The sequence below is a fragment of the Acomys russatus genome, chromosome 15, assembly GCF_903995435.1.
Source record: "Acomys russatus chromosome 15, mAcoRus1.1, whole genome shotgun sequence".
Taxonomy (NCBI): domain Eukaryota; kingdom Metazoa; phylum Chordata; class Mammalia; order Rodentia; family Muridae; genus Acomys; species Acomys russatus.
The window spans coordinates 56368399-56387387 of record NC_067151.1 but is presented as its reverse complement, the minus strand read 5'-3'; the positions used below and the strand labels follow the sequence as shown (position 1 = coordinate 56387387).

Genomic DNA, 18989 nt, shown 5'->3' with positions numbered 1-18989 from the left:
ATGTTCCCTGGGAACATCCTGTATACGTCCCCCCTTGTTCCTATCCCCCTAACACAAACAGTGCTGGAAAAGCGCTAACTTCTCCGCACAGGCTGAGAACAGCCGTGAGCATGCTCCTTTCTGTCTGAGTACAATGAAGAAAAGTCTTTGATCACACTGCCCCACTCTGGTCAAAGAGGGAAAACAGTGGGAGGCCTTAAAAAAGCGTCCCAAGCATCTTCGACAAATTCACATCAGAGGCCCATCGCAGCAGAATGGTATTTCCCAAGAGAACAGAGCAGCTGAGTGATTCATAACTTAGTTTAAAAGTTAAATAAATCCCATCTTTTTACTGTTCTTATAGACATTTAGTAGGGAAACACCACTCTTGGGTATCTCACAACACTACCATTAAATCTACTGTGCCTTAAACATCCAAAGAGACCCAGCAATGTACAGAAGCAACATGGAGACACTCATAGGTTCCCAGAGCTGTGTGTCTGTATTCTGTGTTAATTATAATGGTGGGAACAGGAGTTAACATTGGCCATTCGCTGGGCCGATTGGTATAAGAACTCTCTTTCCCACAGCAATGCCTTCACATTTATAACAGGGCTACATATTAAGCACTGAAATTGTCTCCGTTTTACAAATAAGAAGACTAATAACTCCTTTAGGGTTATACAGCTTAAGACAGAGATAACTCTAGGATTTCAACCTAGGCTACCTGACATTGGCTCCACACAGATCTTGGAGCAAGCCTTTCCCACACTCTTCTTAAGCACTGGACTGCCCCTGCTCAATGCATCCAGTGCAGTCTGAGACAAGCATGAGGCTGTGTGTATCCCTCTGCCTGCTATGTCAGTGAGATCAATAAATTACATGCTGATTAGGCATGTACCACTCCAAATAATAATAAAGATTAATACAAACAGATGCTAGATAAAAAAAAGGGCATCTCGTATAGCTTTTTGTTTCATGTACATTAATGAAAATACTTGATATTTGAGCTAAGTAGTGACTTCATTTCACCATAATTATTATTTTTCTTAATTTATTTACTATTATTAGTTGTGTGAGTGTACATGTGCATGCATGCATGTGGCATAGCGTGCAAGTGGAGGCCAGAAAAGAACATTCAAGAATCATTCATCTCTTTCCATCATGGGTTCCAGAAATCCACCTCAGGTTGTTGGTCTATCAGCAAGCATTTTCCCCCTCTCACGGGCCTCATTGTTCCATAACAACTACTTTACTTTACATCAACTCTTCCGTGCCTTTTATGGTGCCAATTACCTAGTCGCCATTGCTTTCAGATTACCTGAATCTGCGTCCTCAGTTTCAACCCTTGTGACAAATACCCCTGGACTTTGATTTTCTTTCACTGAGGTTTCATACAGAAGTTGCTTAAATGCTGGCGTCTCATCATTTACATCGAGGACGGTAACTGTCAGAGTCTGGGATGAGGAAAGTGCTGGTGTGCCACCATCGCGGGCCAAGAGGGTCAGAATGTGCTGAGCTTTCACTTCGTAATCCAAAGGACAGGCTGTCCTGAGCAAGCCTGCTTTGAAAGAGAAGACACAGTGGGCTATGGATGGTGCCTGGCTCAGAACTGGTTGCGTTGCATTGCACAGTTAAAATCTCACTTTTCATTGCTAAGCAAAGGAGTCGTAAAATAGTGAAATTTATTGAACCAACTTCAAATTTGTGCATTAACTACGACAGGAAGTTAACATTCTTAGTCAGAAAAGTCAATTTAAGTTATGAAGACACATGACAAATGTAAAAGTCCTGTACAGTTATTTCTTGAGAGGCCTACATCAAGGCTAGCAGTCTATCCAACATCTCCTTTGCTTTCAGAAGTGTCTATGATAATAATAACATCTTCTGTGGGGCATGGCATACATAAGAGTAAGCAACTCATAAAAACGTGTCGATGACTCCATTGTTCAGGACATTTGGTTGCTTTGAAAGAATTGCTGTCTGGTGTACTTACTCTTGGTTAACTGCCATTTGTTTTATTAACAATAAAGGGCAAAGATGTTGCAACTCAGGCAATAACCTTCCCAAATAAGCCACCTTTATATCCCACTGCACCAAAGCACATAACCTGTGTGTGCACAGTGCTCTACACAGACAGCCATTATAGGATAATAACTGTCGCATAGTTCTTTTAGGATTACTGACTGCCTCCCTAAAATTTTTCTTTAAATAATTCAATATTGAATCAGATTTTTCAAATTGTTTTTTTAAATAATTACTCATATGGGCCATAGGAAAACTCACTATGTTTTTTAAATTAGAAACATGAGCCTTGTGAGAGGAAAAAAGGTTCCCATCTCATATGAATACATTCCGCAATTATCATTTTATGTCTTTGAAAAATAACTCAAAAGAAACAGCCATTGTAATAGCTCAGGATTCATGATGCTCGCATTGCTAAGACACAATTCAAGTTTATTCTTCCTTTTTAACAGGCTGAAACAGACCTTCCTTGGGCATCTTGGAAAGCATTTAAAGTACCATTAAATGAGCTCTGAGAAGAGCCACAGCTCTTGCAGAAATCGTCAGCTTGTGTCTGGAGAATCTCTTGTCAGCAGGGCACTTAGGTGCTGCTCAAGCAACCCTCGGAAGGGAGCCATGTGTCAGGATTTGAGAAATGTCCTGATAAAACTTCCCAACAGGGTAGAGCCAGCTAATCTCACAACTTCCAAATCCTACACATTCACTTTCATTCCAAGTAATGTTCTTCACAGCTTCACCAAAGAGTTTACATCTGATCCCCCAGCCCCTGTAGGCTCATGTTGGAATCACTGTTTTGTAGACATTTACATAGTAATCCATAAGATGTTTTAATGTCCTGAAGAGCACACAAAGCTCTTTACCAAATTCAGAGGACTGATACTTTGCAAATACTCATTTATCTCATCACATTAAAAAAACAAAACAAAAACAAAAACCATAGTGGATGCCATTTGACAACATGGTGACAGCAAGACCAGTGAAATGGCAGGGAGTGACATTCATGCAGAGAGAATGACTTTGAGTAAATGCTGATGTAAACCATAAAATGCTACAGTTGGTATGAAAAACAACGTCCGTTACGAACAAAAAAAAAAATCCAGCCATTAAAACATGTATGTTATTTCCAGTTATAAACCAATGCTTTTTTGCATAATCTAAAGGTACGTTTCCACACCAAAGTCCTTGCACAATGATCCTGGCTTGGTATATAGCCACCTTGCTTTACTTCTAGTAGCATTTCCTACTTCAAGGAGTCACAGTAGTGGCTGTTGCAGCCTCAGTGCGCAGAATACAAGCTAGCTACAAAGAAGTTAATATCAATAAATGGTTCAAGTAAAATTAGTTCCCTAAATACAATATATGTGATATGTATACATATATATCAGTGTTCACATATATATGTATGTATATGTGTGTGTGTGTGTGTATGTTGTGTGTGTGTGTCTGTGTGTGTGTGTTGCATCTCTCTAGGAAAAGCCTGTCACGTAACAACTACAGGGGTGGCATTATTATAGGACAACCAACAAGAAGCGTTGGTAGGAATTCAGGGAAATAAAAATCCTTGGGCACTATCGGTTTTAGTGCAAATTGTTTCAAGTGGAAAACAGAATGGGGATTCCTCAAAAATAGTTTTAAAATTAGCAAAAGGATCATAAAGTCCCATCCTTCCAGAGAAGCTACAGCGGTTTCAAAATTGTTTTAGTTATAATTAAAGCATCCCACCCGATAGCACCACTTCCGAATATTATGCAGAAGAATTGAAATCAGGATCTCCAAGAGGTGGTGCCAATGGCCAAGTTCACTTTCGTACTGTTCATAGTAGCCAAAGTTAGAAATAACTCGAAGGTCTATTACCAGATGAGTGAGGATAGAAAACATGGTACGTGCATGCAATGGTTCCTAGCAATCACGAGGGGGTTTTGCTTTAGGTGATGGCATGTCTGGCCTGAACTTTGAAGACATTGTGCTGACTAAAATAAGCTAGTCATACAAAGACAAACACTGCATGATTCCATATTATGTAAGCTACTTAAAACAATCTGATTTCTAGAATTATCCAGAGGAGTGGTGGTTGTTGGGGGATGCATAGAAAGGGGAATAAGAAAAAAATTAGTTTAGATTACATAAAAAAGGGTGCCCTTTAGCATTGTATTGTACAGCACTGAGTCCATAGTCAAAAGTAATGTATTCTGTAAATAAACATGTTAGGGATGCTGTCCTCACTGTCACATTTTCTTTCTACAAAGTTGGGCATAGTGGCGCATACCTGAAAGCCTAGGATTTGGGAAGCAGAGGCAGGCCGATCAGGCGTGCAGTGCCATCCTCAGCTACATGGTGCCTTTGAAGTCATCCTGGGACATTTGAGAACTTGTATAAAACAAAACGTAACACAATATTTGATAAAACAAAGTAATTTAGAAGTGGCATCCAGAGTACTGTACCTGACGACCCATCTAGCATAAAGACCGCGTCCTCGTTCCCTGAGAGTATGCTGTACGTCACTTCTCCGTTCATCTCTGCGTCTGGATCCTGGGCACTTACACGGTGCACCAGGGAGCCCACTTCAGCATCCTCTCTGATGGAGGCGATGGGATAAGACACAAAGGTGGGGCTGTGGTCATTCACGTCCAGAATCACCACTTCTGCTACCAGCGACTTCCATCGCCGGTCTGTCACATTCACTGCCTGGTCAGACGCAGTTATGATGAGAGTGAAAGCTGGAGCAGTCTCTCTGTCCAGGGGAGACGCGGTAAGCAATGCTCCGGAGGAGGGGTGGATGAGAAACGGGTGCACTCCAACATGGCTGGATTCTGCGAAGTACTGTATCCTGCTGTTCAGAAAACTGCCATCGCCGTCTTTGGCGTTGAAGGTGTACACCAGAGTCCCTACAGGGGCGTTTTCCTCTACGCTTAGCACAATGAACTCGTCCTGGAAGGATGGGGAATGGTCATTTTCATCTTCCACATCAACACTAAGGAAGACCGTGCTGTTCCTGGGAGGACTCAGGCTGTGGTCTTTCGAAATTACCCTGATAAGATAATGAGACGTCACTTCATAGTCAAGTTTCTTAGAGAGGAACAAGTCCCCTGTGGAGCTGTCGATGTCGAAGTGGCCTTCCTTGTCCTCTGCAGCAATACTAAAGTGTAACTTCCCACTGCGGTGCTGTTGAAGGGGATCAGGTGACGTCATCAGACTCATAAGTTTTGCAGGCTTTGTGTTTTCTGGGATAACTAAATGTCGGATGTTCTGAGGCATAAAAACTGTCCCCTTGGAGAGCGGTATCACCTAAAATAAGAATAAAAAAACAAAATCTATTGATGAGGAGTACTTTAAAACTAACTTCAAGTATCACTATTAAAAGGTAAGTTTAGACACCAATATATATGATGACATTATATTGGAAGCTGATTTCTATTTGTGTTTCATATGTGTTTTAATTGGTGAGAAAACATCTTTTAATAGAATTTTAACATGTATCAAAAGACTATATGGGAGCTAAGAAAGCACACTTTTTAAATTGCTGTGGTACATGAATGGCTGTTTTGTGAGTCTGAGCTATGGTTGTGCTGGAATGTACTTGGTAATTCGTTGTAAATGTTGGACAGATAATTCTACAAATTGTCCCAAATCATAGAGATCATTCTTGTCACAATGGCACTTTTGGGCATTGAAATATTGTGTCATTGTTGACACAAACAAACAAAACAAAAAACACTAAATGTATGACCACATCAATTGTTCTCCTAATCCACACTTTTAACTATGAAAGACATAATTTAAAAACACTAGTGTTAGGGAAATAACCTCTTTGTTATTGTATACACATAAGTTACGTTATATCTGTACTGCGTTGACATTACTTAGTGTCATGTGATCAACAAAGAGCGTAGTTTGCACAGTCACCTTATTTTTGACTAGGTGCAGGTAGTTTTCTCCTGCTACAAAGATGTCCCATGACTTGTTTTTGTAGTTGTGGCTTTTGTTATGATTTGATTAATGTAAATCTTTGAAGAAGGGACCTCAAGCAATTGTTATAAGCTGGAATATTTTTCAAACACCCTCGTGATTTGCAGCCATTTCTTTACATATAAGGTCCTCCTGCAAACTTGCCAACTCGTTGCAATCAGAAATCAGTACAAGAATAGCCACCTTTTGTGTATCACACCCAGAACAACAAGAATGTTTACGTTGTCAAGGGCAGCTTGTCAAGAACCGCACTTAACTCATTCAGACATTAGTTAGAAGGCAAACATTGCGTATATTACTCTCGAAATACGATCCAAACACTGGGAGTGTCTTCATTTGTTTAAAACTAAGATGATAGTGTCGGAATGGTCTCTACATTTTAAGATGATAATGTTACCTGAATATTAATAATTGCCTGTCCTTGAAGTCGGGGCACTCCCTGGTCACTGGCAATGACGGTCATCCTATAGGAAGGTCTATAGTCGTGAGAAAGTATTGTGGTTGTTCTTATTTCACCATTGTTGGCATCAATCTTGAAGTGAGCAGGATAGTCTGTGCACAGAAATGAGGAAACTGATATGAGTCCATACAACAGAAGGTGAGAGCTATTCAGTTAATGTGTTCAGATTTCAGAACATGTATTTACTTTAATATTTTTGGGAGTTGGAGGAGCTGCGGGATGTTAATTTTGTTTTCATTCCTTTGAGGGTCTGAGGAGTTGTTTACCCTCCTCAAATGTTTTTACAGTCAAAACTAGCACACAGCATCACCTTAATCTCTCTGGCTTTCACATTTCTGTGCAGAGTTAATATGAATTTAGTTTTTATATGCCACTAAAATATAGGCAAGATATGATGTTTTGGTATAAGCACATGAAACAACAACAACAAAAAAAAAATAGATAGGTAGGCACGGTAGTTCATGTGTATGACCCAGTAGGAAGATCCTGCCAGCCATCCTGAGCTATAAATTTCTGTCATCTACAACTTTCTGTCATCCACATGTAACTATCCTGAGCTAAACATTTCTACAAATTTCTACAAGTTTCTGTCATCCACATGCATATTTTGCCTTTGTGATTTATTTGTTGGCTGTGGCTCAGGAATTGTCTACATTTGGTTGTTACGTCTCTCGTGTACAGCTTAATGCTTTCCTAACTCCTTTCTCTTTTTCTTAAATACTTATATTTCCTTGAAGTGCTTCTAATAAGGAAGGAGATTCAGAGAACTGATCTAATTTGGGTAGAGGTTTTGGTGTGAGCACTTCACAAAATACCACGTTTCCCTTCAGAGTCACATGCCCAGCTGCCGGTTGGTCTTGATGTTGGTTCTGATGGCTCAGATTCTAGATCTGTGGGCTCATTAAGTATTGCAAAGTACAGGTAGCTCCCCTTCCTCTCCTTCTTCATTTATTAACAGGAATATTTCAATAAAATACATTTCTTTGCAATGTGTGTGTGCGTGTGTGTGTGCATGCATGTGTGCTCCTGCCTGCAGAATCCAAAACAAGGCATTGGAGCCTGTTAAACTAGATGTACAAGCAGTTGTGAGTCACGTGGAGGTGTGGGTGCTGCAAATTGAACTTGGGTGCTCTAGAAAAACAAGAGCTTGTAACCACTGGGCTGTCTCTCTAGCTCCCAACTACTTTTCGTAGCCCATAGGAAGTGCTCACTGTAGGGAAGGGTTTCAGCATGTCCCCATTGTTATCTTCACCGATGCTCAAGTGTGTTCATCCTGCATAGTAGGACCCTTGCAATACTGGTCCCTGGGTTTCTGGGCAGAGTCCCAGTAGCCTGTAGTAATTCCCTTGTGCCACACACAGGACGGCGCAGGCTTTGCCTGTAGATTTACTGTCTAAGATCTGAAGTGAGTCATTTCTCTGTACATTTCTGGTTCCCCTTTGGTGGAAAATAGTTTTGTGAGACTGTATTCTGGATAGGAGGGAGTTCTCATTCTTTCTGGGCTGCCCATGATTCCTGGGCCTTTACAGTAGACAGAGAGTAGATAGATATACACACCCCAATATATCTGCAGCTCATAGCAATGCAAGCTACGTAAGTTCATCCCAGGGTGCGCTTAGTTACATCATAGACTATAGTTTTCAATCAAATCTGAGTATTTCAAACAACACGAAAGCCCCAGACAAAGCTTGAGAAGAGAGTCTCTCTGTTTCACAGCTGTTCCGTCAGCTCCCTCCATTCCCTCCTTACCAGCTTTAAGGGATATGGATAGAAGAGGAAAATTATGAGGATGGCGTCAGCAGCCATGGAACACTTATTAGTTGTGATTTCTGTTTTCATCTGCTCATTTCTGTCTCACAGGAATCCAACTGAATGCTCTCATGAATGATAAAAATCATATTGCCATTATAATTTTTGTCTTGATACATTATTATATTCTAATTGTAGCTGCCTCTGGTTAATAATGAGATAAGGCAGAACCAGACAACACACATCGTTATACGCTTACACTGCCTTGCTCCAAGTATCATCTGGGAAGCTGATTTAAAAATAACATCTTATGGGACCAGTGAGTCAACCCAGAGGATCAAGGCTCCATTCTCCACAGTTTTAGGGGGAGAGGAGACTGCCTCTGACATAAACTCTGGTCCCCGTGTCCCCCAGTTTCATCACTCCCCCTTGGTTGAGAGGCTGGGAGGCACACAAAGGAAGGGGAAGCAGGCGATCCAGATGACACCTGATAGGCTGTGGCCATATGGTAGGGGAGGAGGACCCCTTCTGTCAGAGGTCTAGGGGAGGGGAATAGAGTGAAAGATGGAGGGGGTGAGAATGGGAAGATACAAGTGAGGGGGTAAGAATCAGGATGTAATCTGAATACACCATAATAAAATAATATTAATATTAATTAATAAATAAATAAGAAGAACCTGAGCTCAAGTCCTAGGACCCAGGTAAAAGTGAAAGAGAAGAACCAGCTGCACATGTGGTAATAACATCCCAGACACTCCAAAATATAAGCTGAACATCAGCGTGTCATCGTTCAGGTTGAATAATATTATAATGTTTTTCAATATTTTATAAATGGCAGTCTAAAAAAAAAAAAACAACAGTGGGCCCTTGTACACTTTCCAATCTTCCACTGTATCTTTGTCCTGGAGAGAATCGCCTTCCTAACTGACACGGTGTTCTATCCTCTAGTCTGTGGACCATAAACATGTGACACGTGGCTTTGCTGGCTTTTAGGTAACGGTCCAATGCCTGGATCAAAGCTCAATGCGTGTGTGCGTGTGTGTGTGTGTGTGTGTGTGTGTATGTGAGACTGTGCGTATGTGAGGGTATGTGACTGTGTATATGTATTAGTATATGTGTATACGGTTGTACATTAGTGCGTACATGGAACGTATGTGTGTGAACGAGCATGTGTGGGCATGTATGTATGCTGAAGTATGTGACTTGCTGAGTGTGTACACATGTGAGTGTGTACACATGTGAGTGCACAAGTGTGTGACTGTGCATCAATGCATGTGTAATTGTGTGGAGGGTGAGTTTGTGTGTGCTCATCTCTGCACTCACTGCTTTTCATAGGTATTTCATGGTCTTTGACTACACCCAGAATTAGGGAAAAAACCTCACAGACCGAACTAACCTAAGCAAGGGCCATTGGAGGATATTCTGCTCCAACTGTGTCAGAAAAACAAAGAGCAGAAATACTTATGTGTGAAGAAATCAGGGCGCCTCCTTGTGGGGAACAAGGAGTATGAAAGGAGAACTTGTCTCCTGACTAAAGAGGCGATGAGAAACATGCCCCAGGTCCCAGTGAAAATAGAGATGCCTCCAGGGCACTACGGAAGTAGCATGCTTATCTTCTGTGAGGTACCTTCTTCAAGCATGTCCTAGAGAGTTCTAGGCTGGCGTACGTGAAGCTGTGGGTAGCTCATTTGCATGGTCATGTGAGAAGCAAAGCTTCAACGGTGTTCTGCCCCTTCTCATCCCATGCACACACGAGCTACTCCAGGAGAGCCAACTGAAGTGCCACTTCTCGGGCCAAGCACAAGCACCACGCATGATTGTCACATGTCGCGCCTCCATTCTTCCAAGTCATTATGCTTAGGAGACTTGTTTTAAACTGTCTGTGTCATTCTGGCTGCAGATTGCATATTAATATCTTTTGCTTGGTTTTTTAAATCGTTTGTCCTTTTGTTTCTGATCTTCAGGAATTCTTAATAAAGCCAAAGGCATTTCTGTGTCATTACAAGGGTTGTAATTATTTTCTCCCAATCTATAACCTGAGACTTAGGGGGAAAAATGGTTTACTTCATGAAGTTCTGAATTTTAATGTAATTTCATTCATCCATATCTTTAATTTTTTTTCTTGTTTAAAAGTCATTTTTATCTTCAATGTCAAATAACCAAGCTCTTACATTTTATTCTATAAGAATTAAGACTTTTGACATTTAAATATAGCATATTCTGTACAGTAAGAAATAGATGTATAATTTTATTTTTCCAGCTGGGTAACAAAGTAGGTCTGTATCATGCATTGATGATCCCTCTGCTTTCTACATATTGTGTCACATGTTCACATGCTGAGACAAGTTATTTCATTGCCTGGCTTATTGTTAATGCATCGGTACTATGGTGTCTTCATTTCAAAACCTTTGTAAATTAAAATATTATGGTAGCACATCTTCCACTTGGTTTTTGTCACTATCTTAGTAATTACTTTTTTTTTTTTTTTAGCCCTTCTATTATGAACTTTACAACAAGCTTGTAATAGTCCATAAAACACTGGCTGATATTTCAACTGAAAATATACTAAGCCAGTAAACGAACATTTAAATATCTTTCTCTTTTGGCTACTGGGATTTCCTAAAAATGAATAGTTTGCAAACAGCTTTTTACTCCATTTGCCTTTGATGCCTTTTATTAAGACTTTATATTTTTTTTCATAACACTCTGAAGCATGTTCTGCTAGAAGTCCCCTCAGATCCTTATCAAGCGTAGACCTTGATATATGGAGTGAACAAGACTCCCTTGAGAAAATAGGACAATAGGACAAGTATCCGTTGCTCACTGTCAGCTGTTCAGAAAAAGTCTGAGCAAGGAATGGCCTTGAAACTCTCACCTTTTAGCTTTGTAGCAAATGCACCCTGTGCTGGTTTTATGAATTCACCACAAAGAACAAGACCTTTGAAATGGCGTCATCTCTGAAATGCTAGTATCATGTGATGGCACTGCTCCCTGGGAGTCTACAGACCTATTAATTTCAGCATTCGCTCTTGTACCTCTTGTCTTTCCCCCTGGGGAGAATCAGATCTGCTTCAGGCAAGGGCAAGGCTGTCCCTGGACAAAGCACAAAACGCCTTTCAAAACAGCCTCAAAAGCAATGTCAGGTAAAGATAATTCTTGGAACAAATGGGAAGATTGGCCATTTTAAGAGAAAGCTTCAAAATAAGTCAGTTTCAGTAAAGTCACCATAGACTGCTTGATGTGCTCAGTCTGGCGTGATTTGTGGTATGACGTAGTAGGCGTGGCTTGTGTGACGTGGGTAGGCGTGGTTTACCCTCAGCCTATGAGTGACCTTCCTGGTATTCACGGGTGCTCTAACACACCAAGTGCTAATTGCCACGTCTTATCTACTAACTTCCACTTCCCTACCCATAAAATCGACTTGTGCCTTAGCTTCTCGCACGTCATGCACATTAAGATGGACCATTTCCGTTTAGGGAATAAGAAAAACAGCTACTGGTCTCAGCAAAATTTCTCATATTCCGTTCTGTGCCCTTAAATACAGAGTGATCACCACAGGCAGCAGCTGGGTTTCATTTACAATTTGGTTTTATATAGTACGTTGTCTAAGGAATAGTAAGTTGACCAAGAAGAAGGTGTCTTCCTCAAAGGAGACACATGGGGGATAAGTGGCAGAGGGGAATTTTAAAAGTTCTTAATCCTCTCTGAGTATCAGCCTTTACCTGAGGAGATGGAGTATGTGAGCTCTGCACTGAGTCCTTCATCAGGATCCTTTGCAAAGATGGTTGTAACCAGTGTGTTGACTGGCTGGCCTTCCAAAGCCTGTCACGGAGACAAACAGCTTACAGATGAGTCATTGGAGCCTTAAAAGATGCATTAGTGGACCTTTAAAGGACAGAATACAGTATGCCAAGCACCTAGGAACAGTTCTAAAGTTTGCATGCCACCCAAATGTCGGCCATTGGAGAAATACATGGGTAGCAGTTCACAAAAAGAGCCCATCTTAGGCTTTTTTTTTTTTTTTTCCTTGTCAGTTTAAAGAAGTAATCTGGAGCATTTGAACCAAATATGCAAATAAGTTAAACACAATGAAGTCAGACTAAATAGTTTTCACCTTTTTGAAATTCTTAATGAACTTAGCTTTCTCTCAACAGTTTCTTGGGTTGTTTAGGCTGCTTGCTATAGCCCCCAACATGGTCTACAGAAATATCTTTCTTTGTTTCAGAAAATATATCTCACTGTAGATAGGAATTTTCCTAGAGCGATAATAAAATTCACGGGTGGAGCTCAAATGCCCAATAAAGCACAGGGTATTTTAGTGATATAATAAAAACCACTCTAATACTGTTCCCTCTGCCAGAATTTTTCAACTCTGGCTTCGGGAGATCAGTTTAAATTTCCTAACTTCCTCCACATCCTTTTGAGTTGTTCGCTAAACATATTTGATCAGAGTTTAAACATCCAGTTCAGTCGTTTGGAGATCAGTAGTTGCTAAGCTTTTTATACACATGATCTATCTTTTTGATATATATTCACTTATGAAGTGTATGGACTAGTACGGTAATTTATCATAGGAATAATAAGCATATAAATGAAAAGATGAAGTCAGATGTGCATGATTTCAAGTTTGGCGTATGCTTACAAGGCCCAACTTTCACCATCTACGGATGGACCCTCACTTATGTCAGAGCTACACACGGATCCAGCTTCCAAACAACTGCACATTAGCTGCACCTAAGGAGCTCCGTGCAGAGATGCAGGCAAAGCAGCGGCAGCCCACCCAGGCAGCAAGTGTGACTGATACTGGTGTTGCAGCATGTCTGTATGCAATGGGAAGAGCTATACTTCCTCTAATCAAACTGGAGGTGCAATTCTGAAGAGTGCACACACACAGTTCCTTTCTTTTTGACCATCGGCTTAGCATTTGTGCGAATCCAATGTCGTTAGAATATATGCAATGACCTGGCAAATTCACATCTTTCACCACTAGGTGGTGCTCATAACAAATGACTAGGAAAAAACATCCCACTCTTACTGCAGAGCTACTTCACAAACCTTGACGTGGAATTCTTTTCCCGGGAGACACTGTGGGAAAAATGGCCTGTTGTCGTTGATGTCACTAATTGTGACATAAACCACCATGGTGGCATTCCGTGGTGGGGACCCGTGGTCTGTCACTAGGACAGTCATGTGATGATGCCCTTGGTGCTCACGATCCAGTGGCAACCAACTGATTAGCTCACCTGGGAAGACAGTAGAACAAGACAAGACACTCGCGTGATGGGGACGTCGCAAGTCCAAAATCATCCATTGAAAGAAAAGCCAAATTAAAAGCTTTGACCCTCAAGACCACCCACGTACAAAGTAATTCTGCTCTATGTGACTGTTGGAAGAATTTGCTACCAGCTGTGGTGGTGTGCCTGTAATCCCAGCCGCTGGAGGAGCAGAGGCTGTTGGATCATGAATTTGAAGCCAGTCTGGACAAAATAATGAGATTCTTCCTCAAACCAAACCAAATGCTGAGATCGTTCCCGGAAATATCACTGGAAAAATTCTTTATCATCCTTTGTATTTCAAATTACCAACCATTAACCATTTGTACCCCGCAAGAGCAAATTCACAAAAGCATAAGATTTGGAAAATATATAGTGGCTGCTTACTCCCCCTCTTACAGTCATACAGAACACAGAAAACACATAGGCTATGGCATCCTGAGTTCTGGATTTGGCTTTCGGATCTCCACCTGCCAGTCTCCCACAGCTAACTTCTTGGGGATGCTCTCTGAAACAAACAGGAGTGGATATCTTACGGTGTTTTGAAAGCTGTAGATTATTTGCTGTTGTTTCCACCACTTTACAACAACCTGAAAACATAGTCCCGGGGCAGTGGCCTGTCATTTATATATGTCAGCATCTCCTTCTAACTCACAAAATATGTCTATAGTAATAAACAGCAACTGCCCAAATAACTTCCATATCATTAACTTTCAAAACTTATAATTCTTGCTTAGAAATGTGCTATCTTTTGTGGATTCTGTCACATTTCCATGTGGAGAGTCACTATATATTTCTAACTGCCTGTTCCCATTGCAAAGGCCTTCAGAGACCACACAGTTCTTAGGAATACACTGCCCTTCTTCTGTCCAGCCTAGTACTGGCTTCCTTGACACTTTTTGAAGGAATCTATCTGTGAGAAAGTAAACACAAAGCAGTTACTACCGAACATTCTTATTACTAAGCTTCTCACTCTTAATCCCCCCAAAAATGACATTGCATAGAAAAAGAAAGCTAGAATGAAGAAGAATGTTACTGTTTGGTGAGAGTTGCTTAATTGGTGAGCTTAAATGAAGAATTTGCTGTAGCATTTTATGCCTAAGCCATGTTTAAATAGTGTTTGTTATGACTGTGGTTATAATAAGTCATACACACAACAGCATTTTTAAAGTCCCGATCTCTAACTCTGAAAGCCCCAAACCCAGATAAGCAAATACAATCTCAGTTCATGAAAATTGCCCAACGGGGCAGCTCCTTCTCCTCTCTGCCTCCTAATCCAGCTGTCCGTCTGCTTTCCAGCTACCTGTTTTCTACCTAAACATACTTTGTTGTGGGGACTTAAGTATAAAATTCCTTTCACATTTAATTTCCAATTTAAGGTACTGAAGAGTAACTACATCAATTCAATTCTTCCTCTTTCCCTCTTGGTCTTTACCAAGATGAACACGGGGACATAAATGCTTCCAGTGGTTTTGAAATCATAATAAATTACTTTCTAGATTTACCTTGATGGCATTTATGTCTCACAAAATATTTCTTGACTTTTTTTGGCACCTCTGGAAAGGAAAAGGAATGGTAGGCGTAACACATTTTTCCTTCTCTGTAAACAGAGGACATTAGGGCTCTCTATCTGAGGCACTTGCTTTATAAGAAGGCAGGGGCACAAATGGCAGATTTCAGAAATGCGCTGGAGAGGTGGTTAACCGAAGAATATGCATGAGAAAGGCGGGAGACCTTCCAGGAGAGGCACCCCAAACAAACCTGCACACACACACACACACACACACACACACACAGGGCGTACGCAGTACAATTCTGATCCTGCCTCTAGTTCGGAATAGAATGACAACCACAGACCAGGACACATTCTGAGAGCAGATTCCTCACTGCAAACATCACAAACCTAGCTGGTGACACCTCGGTGACACACCTCTGCCACACCCGATTGCTCTTAGGCTATGAACGTGAGGGGTCGGTCACTGTACTGAACTCTGAAGGCAACTGTAGCATAGGGGAAGTAGCCATGCTTCTAAATTACCTAAACAGAGACAGTGAAGACAAGGCAGGGCGTGCAGGGCAATTGTCAACCCCATTATAATTTCATGGGATTACCATCCTACATGAAACCCACTGTTGACTGAAACATTAGGCAGCCTGGCCTGCACTGGCAGTATATGACAGGGAGGGGAAAAAAAAAAAAAAAAGACAGAATCAGGATAGGTGAGATTCTTCTTAATGTTAACTTCGTTTTAAAAGCATAACACTGTAATAGTAAAATTCTGTTTCCCCCAAAACTAATTTCAATTTTTCTTGAGCTAAAGCTATATCTGAAGAGTTGAGGTTTTTCATTCTGATTTTTTTTTTAAAGCTATGAGTGAAAGCTGCTGCAGAGCTACCTGTGTTAGGATTCATTTTGAAGAATGTTCCATCGGTGAAAAGGCTGTATGACAGCTGCCCGTTCTTTCTGGAGTCAGCATCGATGGCTGTCATTTTGCCTATTACCCCTAGGGGGACAGGGCTCTCCTCAATGTTCAGAAACATCTTGCTCTGCAAGAAGCCTGGGGAATGGTCGTTCTCATCCGAAACATGTACAATTACCAAAGTGCTCACATCCCGCAGTCGCCGGTCCTCCGGGATTCGCACAAACACTTTAAACCTATACGTCTGTATAGATTCATAGTCTAGTTGTCGTCGCAGATAAATCCACCCTGTATGGGGGTGGATTCCAAACACTGCGGAGTCCGCGCTGACATCCAGGGAGTATATCATCCTTGAGGCTGCGTGCCACGGGTGTAGTGGGTAGGCCTGTACCTGTATGATTTGCGTCGTCAATGGAAGAGACTCGCTCACCTCCACTTGATAGACCAAATGTTCAAACGCCACAGCTGGGTTTCTTTCTTGGCTTTCAATAACTACTGTGAGCACCAACCGGGATGCCAGGGGAGGAGCACCTTGGTCCTCAGCCACCAAGGTCAGCCTGAAGCGCCCCTGGCCTCTCAGAGTCTCCCTGAGGTATAGTACCCCGCGCGCTCGGTCTATGCTGAACTCCCTTGGTTGGGGACTTGCGATGCTGTACCGAACCTGTCCATTCAGCCCGCTGTCTCTATCCTTAGCATGGGAAAGGTACAGGGCTGTGCCAGGTGGCGTGGTCGGGGAGATCCTAATCTCATCTGAGGCTGTAGGAAACTCAGGGCGGTTGTCGTTGACGTCCATGACAGTTATGTTCACTTCCGTGCTGCTGCAGGCTGGGGAGCTGCCGAGCTGTGCCTGGACTGTGAGGACCACCACGGGCTGTGCTTCGTGGTCCAGAGACTTCAGGGTGCGAATACTGCCTAGCCACCTGTGAATGGAGAACTTCCCTTCCAGATCGCCCGAGGAAATTCTGTAAGAGATTGGTTCTGAGGAATCTGGAAAAAGAGAGTTCAAACAGTGTATGCTAAAGTAGTGTCTTCTGGAAGCAGTGTATGTCCCGCCATGAAGAACACCCATGACATCCCCACCCACTCACAAAGACTGGTGAGATACATGGCTTACAACCTTCTTAGTGAGGAAAGGGGATGCCCAGTGGACAGTGAGGAAACCATTTCTTTCTTCTTCTTTCTTGCATTGGGTAAACGAGAACCGCATTAAGAAAATCATTAAACACCTTTTTTTGAGGAAGCCAGGTGAAATTTGTGTTGGTGTTTTTCTATGATATCTACCCTCTGAATGGTACATAGCCATCACAGAGGAAGGAAGAGGAAGAAGAGACCAGCTCATAGAGATGGCGTTTTCTTTTGGGCTTGGTCCTAAAGAGGTACCACTATATACAGCAAAGGAACAAGGCATGAATATTTGCTCAGTTACTATTGAGAGCCCCCACAAAATCTTAAATCACTCAAATTGGTAGCTAAAAAGGAATGCCTAAATAAAATACACTTAAGTTAAATCACCATGTAAGTCACTATGAAATAAAACTGAGTTATAGATTGTTTAGCTAGAAATCTATATAAAGTAAGTATGTGGGTGGTATTTAGGAAAGAAATATAGTAAGATGTATTTTTATTAAAAAATATTCAAGTACATACACTTTGTACAACATTCTGTACTATAGTAAGCATAGATATTGTAAAAATATCTATCATTTCCTTATCAAAAATTGTAATATAGGTGGCAATGATGTTGGAAGTACTGGGAACAGGACAAAGGGTGTGTTTTTTCATTTGTATATATGGATTGAAGAAAACACTGAGAGAATAGGAAAGTGTACAGTAATGGGCTTGGGGTCAGCATCAAGAGTTCAGCACTTACTTGAGGCCTCTCTGGCCTTCACTGTACCAACGAGTGTGTCTTCCGGCACATCTTCATAAACAGAGAAGGTGTACTTGGGCCTTTCAAACTCTGCAGGAGCCAGTGTGGTCCGCAGAACGTGAACGGTGACGTCAGCATGAGTGGCAGCTGTGAGCCCGCCACCATCTCGAGCACAGACCATCAGAAAAAGGGTGGTAGCTTCCAGATGGCTGAGAGCTGATGTTAAGTAAATAATACCTGGGTAGGAAAAGGAAGGATCAATACATAGGCAATACGTAATGAGTACTGATGGTGGTGCCTGGTCTAAATACCTACTGTGTCATGTTTAATTTTATGTGTCCACTTACTAGGTCTTTGGTTTCCCCCACAATATCATTCATCATTCTGAACCTGTATCAAACGGTGTTTGGATATGGGATTAGCACTCAGATGTAGTCAGGTCTTACGCAACTAGTTGAAGACTTGGACATAACATAAGAGCTGCCGCACCTCAAAGCTTAGAACCCACCAGCCCCCGTAATTGCATAAACCAATGCCTTGTAATAACTATCTTCACATCCTATTGGCTGTTTCACTGGAGGATTTCAATGGACACGTCTATTTTGCAACAAAGGAATTTAAGTAGTCTTGCAAAATCTCCAAATTCTCCCAAACAAAAATATCCTAGAGTTTAACCATTAGGTATTTTTGGGGACATCTCACCTCATCAGAAGAAGTTGTGTTGCCCTTTTAAAAATTTGTACTATTATATCGCCAATGCAAGGTGACAAGAATAACAGGGTAGAAGTCTCACTTGTCTTGATGTGGCCTTAACATATCTATAGGGAGATCACAACCTACCCAGATGTCAGAATCCTAAGAGTCAGAAGTTCAAAGCCATTTTCAGCTGCCTTGGGGGTGAGTTTTGTCAACTTTATACAACCTCGAAATCACCATGGAAGAACGCCTTAGTGAGGGAGTAGCTAGATCAGGCTCAACTATGGGCGTGTCTTTGAAGAACTGTCTTTAGCTGATGTGGAAAGGCCCCATCTGAAAACAGGCAGTACCATTCTCAGGTTTTGGGTCCTGAGTAGGGGAAGTTGGCTGAGTGCTTGGCATACATGGATTTCTTCTCTGTTGTTGGGTGTGATATGACTAGCTGTCTCAAATCCCTGTCCTGACTTCTCCATAGTAGTGCATTGTAACCTGGAACTGTAGGCCAAATAAACTTGCTTACCTATGTTGCTTTCTGCCAGGGTGTTTCATCA

General features: G+C 41.6%; 1 protein-coding gene across 1 annotated transcript in view; it reads right to left on the bottom strand.

The window, feature by feature from the left end:
* Positions 1-17451, bottom strand: part of Dchs2 (dachsous cadherin-related 2) — a 69857-nt gene extending 52406 nt beyond the window's left edge. Inside the window, exons 1-6 of the mRNA XM_051157361.1 lie at positions 15849-17451; positions 13235-13422; positions 11902-12001; positions 6368-6522; positions 4446-5289; positions 1301-1540 (exon numbers count right to left, since the gene is read on the bottom strand). Of these exons, the coding sequence (XP_051013318.1) occupies positions 1301-1540; positions 4446-5289; positions 6368-6522; positions 11902-12001; positions 13235-13422; positions 15849-16941 (2620 nt within the window). The 5' untranslated portion in view covers positions 16942-17451. The remainder of the gene's footprint in view (positions 1-1300; positions 1541-4445; positions 5290-6367; positions 6523-11901; positions 12002-13234; positions 13423-15848) is intronic.
* Positions 17452-18989: the final 1538 nt, after the last annotated feature.